The sequence below is a fragment of the Dermacentor andersoni genome, chromosome 5 (genome assembly GCF_023375885.2).
Source record: "Dermacentor andersoni chromosome 5, qqDerAnde1_hic_scaffold, whole genome shotgun sequence".
NCBI lineage: Eukaryota > Metazoa > Arthropoda > Arachnida > Ixodida > Ixodidae > Dermacentor > Dermacentor andersoni.
In genome coordinates this window covers 78,803,707-78,816,808 of record NC_092818.1, presented here as the reverse complement: position 1 = coordinate 78,816,808, position 13,102 = coordinate 78,803,707, and the positions used below count along the sequence as shown (strand labels likewise).

Genomic DNA, 13,102 nt, shown 5'->3' with positions numbered 1-13,102 from the left:
AAGCTAACGCGATTTCAGTTTCAGCGTTACCGTAACAGAACATACTGTTATACTGAATACTACTAATATACTGAATGAACGGGTGGATGTCTGATTTTCCCTTTATTGATTATGATTACTTCTCCCCACCTTGCGGGTTTCCGCAGAACTATTACGCCAAACTCTTGCCTTTGCTTCGAGTTGTTGACAAATTCGTCTTCGCCCTGCCAACTGCTAGCCGCCTGGTTAGCTCAGATGGTAGAGCGACAGCCCCGGAAAGGCGGTGGTTTCGCGTTCGAGTCCCGGTCCAGGACGAATTTTTCTTCAACTGCAAGGCCTTTCTTTCGAGGGACCAGTATGGGTTTGCTTTGTAGCAATGGCTACCAACGGGTGGATGTCTGAATTTCCCTTTATTAACAGAATATACTGTACCAGCCAGCTCGAGCTGCAGCATGCATGAAACTGCGACTTTGGTTGCTCAGACGCGGTAATGAACACGCCAGTTTTAGCTCAAGGGCGTGTGGGTTGTGGAGTCGTCCAGCTACATTGGCTCTCAGGAAGACGCCACAATTTGGGTCAAAAGTGAAGTTAAATTAAATTATGGGGCTTTACGTGCCAAAATCACGATTTGATTACGAGGGACGCCGTAGTCGGGGACTCCGAAAATTAGGACCACCTGGGGGTTTTTTAACGTGCAGCTAAATCTAAGAGGAAGCTTTAGCTCGGGCCCAACTCCGAAGCGGCCTATTCAAATACATGCAAAAACGCAAAAACGTTTTTCTGAGATAACCCCTGGACCGATTTTAATGAAATTTGTTGCATTTGAGAGGGAAAGTGAAGTTCTAGTGACTGTTGGTCGCGGAATTTCTATTTAGGTCCTGAATTTTGTTAAAAAGATTTTCAAAAATTCGAAAATTTGAAAAAATAGAAGCATGAAGTTTACAAATCCATAACTCTGCATCAGGAGCAGATATCGCGGTTCTGTAAAGGGCATCCATTCGACCATTGAAAGCGGACAAATTTCATATGTCATTTTATATCTTACGTGAATTTGTTACGTTGTTTACAAAGGTTCTGCAAAAGCTGTATTTCCATATTACTAAATTTTTTTAGATTCATGTATAGCATATCAATTTTGTCCGCTTTAGATGTACTATTAGATGCAATTCAAAGAATTGTATTATCGTTTTTCGTTTTAGAGTTACAGAGTTGTAAACTTGATAGTTTCTTTTTTTGAAAATTTGTGATATTCGTCAAGTTTTAATAAAATAATGAAGGACCTAAATCAGAAATTCGAAACCAACAGTCACTAGATTTTAAGTTTTTCTTTTAAAACCAACAAACCTCGTCAAATTTGGTGCAGTGGTTGCCGAGAAAAACGAATTCTCATTTTACATGTATTTAGATAGGAGCACCCGAGCTAAAGCTTCCTCCTAAGTACGCAGGGGGTCAAAAGTTCGGAATGTCGTGCGCATTGTAGAATGTCGTGACGTCAGGCTGGCCCAGTGGGGACCCTGTATAACTCTGATAACTAGCACGTGTCAGATACCGGGGAGCCTTGTACTTCCAGCTATCTTCAGCTTCGAAGCGCAGGCAGCGCTGTGGGAGCCCAAAACAGGGGTCCGGCGACGCAGATCCTGTCGCTCGAGTGGTTTCGAAACTTTTGGCAAGGGCTGTACACGCGCGTGACAGTGCTGCAGCTTGAAGAGCGTAGCGCGAAAATCACGATACCCGTGCACGTATGCGCACTGACTTGTCTGTGCGCCGCAAGAGAGTAAAACTTTACGAAAGTATATACACTGTAGTCTAGCTCAACACAAGAAAAGTAACGACAGGGACACAGAAAAGAAGACAGAGACGAGTAATTAGGACGAACCATAACCATCTGGGCATGATTGTTATATATAGTTTCATTTTCTCCTAGGTATTTCATTTTCGCATGCTCAGGACGCCGTCATATATTTACGGAGATAACATAAATCACAACATTTGGCAGGAACTGCGCCACCCTACGATAGAGATTGCGTGGGCAACGCGCAAACGTGCGGTAATTCCTAATACTGCACCAAAGCTATGTAACTTCGTAATTTGGTGATGCATTTGTGACTTATTTTACGGCGACGAAGAATAGTGGACGTCGATGAGGATTGTCATCATATACCAGGGCCCTTATGTATTCATCTTCGTTTACATTTCTTTCCTAAATTATCGAAAATACGCAGCAGCAGTTTGCACGGGCATCGACGTCGTAGGACGAATCCATAATGCAAACTGGCTCGTAGCACTTCAACAGCAGGGAAATTACGACAAATCGGTACACTACAGTTCAAATGCGTACGTGACCTGATCACTGCAAAAAAGTGGCGTGTCGGGCAATGTCGATGCTCGTTTGTTCCGCTGCGAATTGCTTGTCGAGTTGCTGTCAAGTCGAGTTGCTGTCCACCCATTTTTATTAGCTTCACAGGGAAGAACAACATAAACTTAGTGGAAGCCAGGCACGTAAGCGGAAAATTTGCTTAGTTCTTCTATAGGGCGAAGCATGATCACTCTTTCGAGAGTTAAAGCTTGGTAGGAAATCTATTTTCTTTCTTGCGCAGACTTATACGATAACAATTCGTGGCGGGAAAAGAATGGGTGTCTTGTTCGCCTTCCCGCTTATGAACTGACTTTAGAGCAAAACTGGAATTCTATAAGATGTTCGCCTTTGCATTCATAATGTTGATGAAAACAGAGCACGTTCGAACACTTATAGTCATCATGTTTAATCTTAATCTACGAAACAATGTTGAATATGCAAATATAAAACCGACGAAGTGCGGGGACTCGCGCGAAGATTTTCGACTGCACCGACCGACTGACGGAGACTGAAAGCGCGTTTGTCTTTGAAGCTGCAACTCTGTGAACACAGTAGTTTCGGTAGCATGCAGTGTACGATACTTGTATAGTGGCGGTCAGTATGCATAGCATGATGACACTGGTGTTTGTCGCAGTGGTGGTAATTATAGCGTCGGTCGTCCTAATGGTATAGTCGTGACAGCGGAGCTTCTGGTATATATCATTAGTGATGTGCATGGTTTACAGGTCGTTACCCATGTCTCTTCCGACTGCAGTTACACATAAGAAACTGGTAAGTCACGTTATCCGGAAGAACTCTTCACGTGTGTGGCCGACAATGCGCATGCATAAGGGTCTTAAGATCGCCGTTCGCGTGTATAGTGTGACCTCAGTAGCCTCAAACTACCTAATAAGGAGCTTAAATATTTTACCAATAGGCTGAAAACTTCCTCTTCTCTTATCAAGCTGAGGATAGGGAATCGCTGTAATGGTCATTTTCGCACGCGGACACATTCGCCTCGGAATGCATGACTCGTGAGGTGCGGGTACATAATATACGTGAATGCGTGACGCAAGAAGACGACTAGTGATTTTTATGATCTGCTTTTAGCATTGCGCCAAATTAAGGATGACGAATGCAGCACAGAAAAGCCTTCATCTGCACAGATAAGCGCATGCGCACACCAGCCACGAATCATCGTTACTTCTGATCAGAACTTCAGCCGGAACAATGATTTAAAAAATCACCGAGTATAGGGATGTGTTGTTGATGAAAGCTTGAATACGTTATTGCCTTGCGATGCAAAAATGCAAAAACAAGAGCGATGCTTTAGGTTTTAGTACTGTTTATGCACAGTGAATAAAACCCATACTGCAGGAATTGGTGATGGAGTAAGGCTTTAACTTGTTCAGAACTGAGCGGTATACATGCTGCGTTAAATTCCTCCTTGCCGAAGTTACATTTGTCGCATGGACTTTCTACATGGTGCATTGCATGTTTTAAATTCACGAGAAAAAGAATATCCAGTTCGAAAACGGTCTTGCACAAACTGCGATGCTTTGCGCTACAGAACGGGCATTCAGTCAGTTTGCGAAAAATCATTTGACTGCAAAAGCTGTCGGAGCACTGCGAAAATAACGCGCAGCCGATTCCCGCCCTGGATTCCAACCGGCTTGTTTTCTTCTTGTTCTGACCTTTTGCTATCACATTAGCACCTTGAGGCGCTTAACATAGCTTTCGGATTGAAAACTTGTCACATTTCTGGCATATTCGACCGATTAGGAATTTGAAATTTTTTATAAGGAGGCTTGTTGGGCGCCCACGAATGTGAACACTCCTTAAGTATGAAAAATAATTAACGTGCGGAAAAACAATCCGCTATTATTTCTATATATACACATTGTAATAACCAGCACAGCGACTCGATGAAGTTATCTGGCGCATAATCGTTACTCTAGTAAAGAACGAAAGGTTAATATCCGCTTTGTGACCACACATGGGTTATCCTGCGAAGAAACACACCCTAACTTGTACGTTCCAACACCCTTCCCACTTATTCATAGACTTTACAGCATACGACCCATGAGAAATACAACTTCATGTGTTCCCAACGCGTTTTAAACGTCAATATCTTCATTACTAATTCTCATTATGAAGCTTTTCTTCGGCGTGTTCAATCGTACAGCGGAGTGTTCGAAGGGTTATTAAGTATGCGGTTTGCTTGTATCACCGGTTAAATACAGAATAACGAACGTAAAGAAGAACCTAGGAAAGATTTGATAAATCTGGCGTCGGAGCCCGTGCAAAGACACTAAAATTGGGGTCAAGGCTGCAGGAATAACATTAGTGGATGTCTATGTCGTCTGTATAAAAAAATAGTTGTAGCGTACAACACCACTTTCCAATTCTCGTCGAAGCGTTTTGCTGCGTCAAAGTCGCGTTAAGTCGTGCACGCGAGAATGCTTTGGCTTTGAACGAGGGAACGGTGAGTTAATGCGACGCGAAAGCAATTCTGAGAATCGAAGGTGCACAATACGGTCTTCTAATACCGATGAATGTGTAATGCCTGGCAGAGCAAAAAACAATGTTAACGGGGAGTGACCAGCAAGGCGATTAACGGGAGCCCATCGAGGAAAACAAACCCGACAGGTTTACTATCCCATATAGCGTGTCTTACAAAAACTACTAGAGGGATCGAGCTCTGACCATTCAGCTATCATGCATGGACTAATGGTGAGTGCATGGATTTGTCTAATATCCGTGCGTTGTGGCTTCATGCGTTCTTGTTTGTAACGTGTGTACTTATTACGCTTCGAATTTCTAGTTTTTCAGCTAGGAAGCCCTATTCTTCTACACACATGGAGGCAACAAGTGTCTGTACACATGTATTAAGTACCATTGCGAAAAGTTGCATTTATAACGCAATAGCTTGTTCAAAAACGATCGATTTGCGAAGTCCCGAATCTGTTGGAAGCCAGAAGGACGGAGTTCAAGCAAATCAATGAACTAACCATGATTACCACGCTGGCGGAGCGACCGTATATATACGTGCAGCTTCCGTAGAATATAGCGCTACAATAGAAGTACCCTAATCCTTCTACAGTAATTTTTGTACCAAACAATTATGCAATGACAACTGCATGCGTAAAGATACATGAAGAAATATAGCAGTCGCTGCATGATATCCGTTTTCAGGCAGCAGTGCGTTCACAACTTATTCTGCACCCGTACTGCATATTTATGCGTGCTAAGAAATATGAGACCGCGTATTCGTTGACAGTGTCCTGCCATAATTTCCCGTTTATCCAAACTGTATCACTTTACGAGTAGATATGCTACAATCATGGCATACAGAGTTATTGCAATGTGCGCTTTCATGAGCAGCTGGCTAAGAAACGTTAGAAGGCACATCGTCTATAGAATGCTTTTTTCTTCCTTTTTTGTAATGGTGCAGCGCGAATCTTACGACCTCTACACAGAAAGGCGAGAAGTAAGCGTCCGGTATTAACTATTCAGGGTTGAATGGAGGGAATATTAGAGAATTCCGAAAAATTCGGGAAACGTGGTTCATCCTGCATGACACTCCTTTCGCGTGGCACCCGTGTTTTGCCACCATTAAAAATGTGTATCTAGCAGTACAGGACTGAAGGCATAGCTGCGCAAGAACAACCACGGCGCCTATGTTCAATACCACGCCACAGACAGTTACCACGGGCACCAAATTTAGTGCCGATCACGTGGGCAAGGAAGTACGGACGGAAGAGCACAACACGCAGTGGACGGGCCGAAAGCCATTAACGCCAGCATTACCTTTGGAACGACACCGATCACGGCTGTTCCCTCCGAGGGAGCCACTAAGCCGCCACCATCATCGTAACGACGCACACCGTGCTACTACTGCCGGGGCCACTGCGCTGGCGGCGCGACCGGGAATCAGGGCCCCGGGTGGGCGATGAGCGGCCACGGAGGCCCGCTGGCGCGCTCCGGGCGCCGATCGCGGCTCGATGATTGATGGCGCCGCGAGGGGCCTGATGGATGGCGGCGGGCGCTTTGTTTACGCGGCGTCCGCGGCGCACGTGGTCCGGCCGCCGGCGAAGCAGGGCTCACCTTGGTGCTGTTTGCGCGTGGTCTTCTTCTCCTTCATCCAGGGGTACTCCGGGACGCCGAGCGGCAACTTGGCTCCGCCGGGCGATCCGCCCAGCGGGCTCTGGCACATGGCAGGCGGCGGCACACCGCCCGGCGCCCGTCCACCTCCGTTGTGGAAGCTCTCGTTGACGTGTGGCAGCGCTGTCATGAACTCCGCCATGGACGGCTGGCTGTTGATGAAGCCCGTCTCCTCTTCCATGGCGGAACACCCCTCCGAAGAGACGATGGAAAAACAAAAAAAAAGAAACAACTCGAGGCGTCCCGCTCACGGCATGACGCGGCCGCCGCTCCAAAAGCCCGCGCTGCCCGCTCCGCTTCTACTACGACTGCTCTCACTCGGCGACGACGGCCGCGACGACTGCCGGCAGCGCCGCGCTGCTGCTCCCATCGACGACGCCCCGCGCGCGTTTCCCGAGGCCACGCCGAGCACGCATTTCGCGCGATTGATAACGGAACGCGGTTCCCCCCTCCGCGCGGGTTGCGTCACGTGGGGGGCAGGCGACCAATGGCGCCCCGCCTTCCGAGCCGCGGCCCCGCCCACCGGGGCGCGCGCGCTCCGTCTGGCTGCACGGGTGCGCGCGCGCGTGTTTGCGTGCGTTTGCCGACGCGCTAGCCGCTGGCGACGTGCGCTTGCGCGCGCTCTTCGCGCGATGTCGCCGATGGGTTTGTACGCGAGCGCGCTTAATGACGGCTGACAAATCGGTGCGCCAGGCCCGAAGTGCGGTATCCATCACGTGGCCTTCTCTTTCGCTACGCGCCGAGCTTCCTGGGCTCCCCCCGCACGCACGCACGCACCACAGGTGAGGCGTCGCAGATTCGGGAGCGCCTCCCCCCCCCCCCCCTCGCAGGGTCAGTAAGATCTCCTTCCGCAAGGCGTCATGCTGCGCGCCTGACGTGCTCTCTTCAATCATGGCCTGTCACGTTCACGCGGTCGCGCGTCGCTGAAGGCGTCTCGGGGCTTCACGGGCTTCGTTTCGCCGTCGCAGGCCTGTCTGGTCGGGCAAGCCGTCGACAATGCTATAGCTCGCTGCCACCACTGGCGACAAAAAGACCCATTTTATTGTCTCAAACGCGCTGGTGAAGCGTCGCGCAGGGCCAAACACATCTCCTTCGTTGTGTACGCCACTAAATAGCGCATTATGACAATTCAATGTTTCAGCTCTGAAAGGATAATGCGAATCAGGGTTGTCCGAATTTGTAATATAAACACGCGAATGATGTTTGTGGTTTGAAGCGATATGGTGTTACTCTTAACCTATGTTTGCCCGTTGTCACAAGCCGTGAGCGTGGGTTGTTCAAGCCCACATTGTTTTAGGTTTTTGTTCGTTACTACAACATTAAGGAAAGGCTGCATTTTCGTTCTTTTTGTGCGAGAATTGCATCGGAACTTCACTCTCTCACTTATACATTTTACTCGCATATTAGCTTCACTCACGTATGCTGACTCTTTCGAAGCAGCGAGTTGAGGAAGGAGCCACTCATCAATCAGCAACGCTGTGTGCATGTCATTTGACAGTCTTTGTACTGCCTGTGATTGCGAGCACATATATACCACTTTTTTCGTTTTCTGTGCATTTCAACACTCATTAACGAAGCACGTTCTGACCCGCCGCGGTTGCTCAGTGGCTGTGGTGTTGGGCTACTGAGCACTGTTGCGTTCTCCAGGGTAGCGTACCCCATTGCTGCCGAGTTGTTGTTGCGACGCCTGTTTTTCGAAGCTCGACGGACGTTACTATTCGGTAGCGCAGCGTTGTCGGCGGGCTGCAGGCATCCGGTAGACCATGGCGACCAGGCAAGGACGAGACGATTTCTAGTGCGAAACTTGCGCGGTTTATTCAAAGGTTGGTGAAAGATGAGAATGAAGTGTAAAAGTACATTGCGGAGCCCGTTTAAACAGGCTCTCTAAAATCATGGGCGGGATCTTGCTCGCGTCAACGTCACGTGACAGGCACTGAGCTGGTTTGTGGATGGGCGTCTCCCACTTTCAGTGAGCCGGTACGGGCCCGCCTCCGCAGGTACCAAGCACCCAGGTCCGGGATCGGAGGCGCTTATCCTTTCTGCTAGGCGACGTTGGTTCGCGGAAGTTCTCCTGTAGAGCTTGGCAGTTCGTGGAAAGGGCGTCTGGTTGGGGATAGGCGGCTGATCCATTGTCGCAGTTGACATCTTCACCAGCATGTCTCCCCTGGGGGCCGCCTGGGGTCCTGTCTAGTTCGCTGAAAGGGTGCACACACACAAAGGGGCCTGTGAACACTGCGGGGCGTCCGCCAGACCGGCATCCACTCGAGATAACCATAGCGAATTAGGAATTCACCCTTCGTTTCGATGAGGCATGGTGGGCCAGCATCCCTTTTGCACGGGGTGTTACACGCCAGCCGTAACAGCACAAGGTCGCGGGATCGAACCCCGGTCACGGCGGCCGCATTTCGATGGGAGCGAAATGCGAAAAGGCCCGTGTACTTAGATTTAGGTGCACGTTAGAGAACCCCAGGTGGTCGAAATTTCCAGAGCCTCCTACTACGGCGTGCCTCATAATAAGAAAGTGGTTTTGGCACGTAAAACCCCATAATTTAATTCTTTTTAAGCCCGTTGTCGCTTATCTTCATATTGTCTCTTTTAGCGTGCAATTATATGATAATTTCTTTTGTTTTATGTGCGGCTTAACACTAAGCAACGAAGCACCATAACACTTACACAGTTGGTGTTCACGTTTAAATTTTCATTTCCTTAAAAAAAAAAAAAAAACATTTGTAGTATATGTTCTTGCTACCACTGGTCTGGTGAGAATCGCGACAGCAGATAAACATTCAGCACAGGGGCTCAGAAAAAGAAGCGACGAGAAGTGATCAAAAATAAATAAATTTCAGCAGATGTACAACAGCCATGACCACAATTTGCTGAGCGAAGCGTGGCGGACTTAATAAAAGGACTTCGGCAGTATGTCAGCATTTGTCGGAATAATCGAGGATTACCGTTTCACTTATGAATCGGGGACACATGCTGCGTGGATGCCAGGAGGGGTTTCGAGGGGGATCGTTTTGTTATGTTTTATCGGCTGTAAGGTCATTAGCACCCGCCCATCAAGTGCGTGTCGTGCATATTGTTTTTGTCGCGAAGCCTCAGTGGCACTCCGCATTCCGAGTGTTCTTTGCGTGCTTGCGTTTACGTGTCATGTCATGTTCATTTATTGTTGCTCTTCATTATAACCACAATACGGTTTGCCGTACGCGTCACCATCGCGTAGCCACGCCACGGTTGGCCTCTAAACAACGTCTCTTCGAGGTCAGAGCATCGTAGCTTTATTAGCGGCAACTAACGAACTTTGCGTTGCTCGCCAATCCGGAAAATTCTTACGCCACGTTTATCTTAACTGCGCGAAAGCAATGGCGACTGCTGATAGTTATGTATCTACTGCCCAGCGTGTTATACGAGCTCGACGAAGGCGATTTTCTTTACGTTTGATTACTCATGCTTTGGCGGATAACGAATGCCGAAGACATAATTTTGCTCCCCCCCCCCCCCCTCCCCCCCCAAGGAAAAGTGTTGTAATATTGCAGTCATTTCATTCTAACGTAACAAAGAATATTTCTTTTCTGTATATTAAGAGAATATAACAACGAAGCCAAGCAAAAGAAAGACGCAGAAAATCAAGCAATTTTGCGCATTTCAACGCAGGAAAGGCTGCCTGGAATTGCGGTCATGCGGAGGGCCTTTTTAAACACACAGAAACGCTAAAAAAATATGTCGCTAATCAAAATTATGTATTCGTGGACTTTAACGTTACCAAAGCGCCAGTGTACTTAGGAAAGTAGCCGTACAGTGGAGGGTTACGTGTTAATTTTGACAGCCCAGGATTCTTTGCCGCCCACCTAAATATAAGCGCACGAGTGTTCTTCTTTTTTTTTTATTTTGCATTTCACCACCCTCAATATGCGCCCACCACCGCCTGGAGTCGAACCCGGGAGTTAATCCTAAGTGGCCTCAACCACGCACTAAGCCTCAAAGGCGAGTGCACTTGCATGAGAATTGAGCATGGGAGCAACATGGTATATCTCTTACAAAAATGCCTATTAACATTATTTAGAACTCTTCCAACTTTCTATTTACTTTATTGACAGCCTATTTGCATTGACATTCTAGCAACATTTGTTCATACACTGTCAAAATACTTCTTTCTTACTTTTGTACAAAGAATGTTTTAGGTATACCGTTAAAAAACTTCCTTCTTACTTTTGTATAAAGAATATTTTCAATACACTGTCAAAAGACTTCCTTCTTACTTTTATGTCAAGAATATGTTAAATACACCGTTAAAAGACTGCCTTCTTACTTTTGTATAAAGAATATTTTAAATGCACCGTTAATAGACTTCCTTCTTACTTTTGTACAAAGAACAGTTTTAATACACCGTTAAAAGACTTCCTTCTCACTTTTGTATAAAGAATATTTTAAATACGCCGTTAAAAGACTTCCTTCTTTTTTTTTTGTACAAAGAATATTTTAAATGCACCGTTAAGACTTCCTCCTTACTTTTGCACATATAATATTTTAAGTGCCCCGTCAACATGTCTTCTAGCTTTTGTCTATATAACAACTTTATTACTCTGTCAAAAGGCTCATTACTTTTGTGTAATGTTTTACTATACATCATCAAACTACTTTTTTTTTTCTGAAGGACCTGTATCCTCAGTACGTCCAGAGCTCGTACTGTTTGCCGAAAAATATTTAGAATGGGAAGTAACTTGGAGAGTTTTCGTTAAATTTTTCCAACACACATTAATGCCGATGTATGACATACTCAGGAATCAAGCTCTTTGTTTTAAATCATAATCACAATCCAAGTCGGTAGCGAATTGTTGACGGAGTGCTACTAAAATGTTTAGAGAAGTGTGTTCGTAAACTGTTAGAACTAATCTTTTTAGAGGTTCTACTGGACTACGTGAGCGTGTGGTGACGTCAGCACACTTCGAGAAAATTTGCTTGCGCTACACCACACGACCGGTGTGATAGCGGAGTACTGTGCAGGCCGCGCACCAGTTGCACAGCTTTGTCCCGGCCTTGGGGCTGGTTAATGAAAGGCCGATTTACGCTTGAGCCCTGACGTGTGCGGTCGTGCAGAAAACTGTACATTTCGCTCACTGGTTCACAAATTTTGATATACACTGGGCTCGCACATGCAGTGTAAACCGAAATGTGTGTACCAGTCTGCGAAATGTGCAAATTTTCACCCGACCACATGCGAGCGGGCAGGCGGGTGGTGTGGCGTGGGGCTCGAGCCTAAATCGGCCCTTACCACGCACTGCTATCCAATTAGCTTTGCAACAAGATAATCGGGTCAGTGCACTTCGCGATATAAATATAACGCCCTAAGCTGGAACGCGTCAGCATAGTAGCGTCACGATATTTGTTAAAAAAAAAGGAATAGAGCCGAAACTCAGGGTAACACGGTGCTTTAACGTTGCCGCTCAAATGTCGAAAAGGCTGCAAAATACAGCTGCTGCTGAGTGAGAGCGAGTATTGACCTGATAAGCGCACAAGTCGAATAGAAAGAAAGGGTGAACTCTTTGCAAGTAACACCTTTCTGTGAAAAAAAGAATTAAATTACCCTTACTGTATAGAAAATGTAGCTTTGTACGCGTCCCTATTCCCACGCTTTCGTCCCTGCTTCATACCGACGGCTTCTGCACATTAAAGGAAACTAATAGGACGTTGCATCAAAGGGAAGGCCAAGTAACTATGTCAACTGATCTGCTTTACGGCAATGGTAGCTTGCTGTGTGTGAAAACAGATTGAAAAGAAATAATTATGTACGCTTAATATTCAGTGATTTCGCTTCATAACACGGCGACAAAATTTTGAGCTCAGACAAGAGGTCATCATGACATCTGTAATTAAGGCATTCCGGATACCAAGAGCCAGGATATCACAGGCCATGCTTTTGCCGTTGTTCGGGCGTCTGAAAACCGCAAACGCCATAGCCGCCACGCTCTGGACATGTATTTGACCATAAAAATATTACTACAATAGGCTTCAGCATTATTTTGCGAGGGCAACAGACTTGAGTGCCCGACTGTAGACATCTTACACCTAAGTTCTCTCTCTCTCTTTCACTCCCCATTCCCCTCCCCACGTGTAGGGTAGCAAACTGGACTCAGTCTGGTTAACCTCCCTGCCTTTCCGTCTTCCCTTCTATCTCTCTCTCTCTCTTGCGCTGTGCGCCATGGAGCAAGGTTTTGTCTTTGAAAGCGACAAGTGCTAAAGGATGTTCTTACGCAAAATAGAATAACCACATAATTTACCCAATATTATTTTGTTTTTCTGTGCTTATTACATTTAGAGAAAAAAACCGGTTTTCAAAACAATAATTGTCTCGAAAGATAAAGCTATACAGCCCCTAAATGCACAACAAAATTGAGCCGGCTGTCTTGTCAGGTTTTTTTTTTTTTTTTCAACTTCGACCATGAGGTACATTCCTCCTCTAAGTGCGGTTCCGAGAAAGGGGTGCGCCGATAAAGGCCGGCCACAGCTTTCACCCAGAGGCGATGAATATCTAGGTATCAGTCAACCATACCAAGGTGGGGGGAGGGAGGGGGGGGCATGGTTCGGCGTAAAGACGGGCTTTAGTTCCGCGGCGGTCAAGGCGAA

General features: G+C 46.6%; 1 protein-coding gene and 1 long non-coding RNA gene across 3 annotated transcripts in view; one reads left to right on the top strand and one right to left on the bottom strand.

The window, feature by feature from the left end:
- pb (homeobox proposcipedia) overlaps nucleotides 1-6,991 on the bottom strand; it is a 101,362-nt gene extending 94,371 nt beyond the window's left edge. For both annotated transcript variants that reach the window (XM_050178087.3, XM_050178088.3), the window contains exon 1: nucleotides 6,422-6,991. In XM_050178087.3, coding sequence (XP_050034044.1) covers nucleotides 6,422-6,659 — 238 coding nt within the window. In that variant the 5' untranslated portion in view covers nucleotides 6,660-6,991. The remainder of the gene's footprint in view (nucleotides 1-6,421) is intronic.
- The window catches only part of LOC129385017 (uncharacterized), a 210,041-nt gene that overhangs the window by 5,684 nt on the left and 191,255 nt on the right, over nucleotides 1-13,102 (top strand). The gene's annotated exons all lie outside the window — the stretch shown is intronic.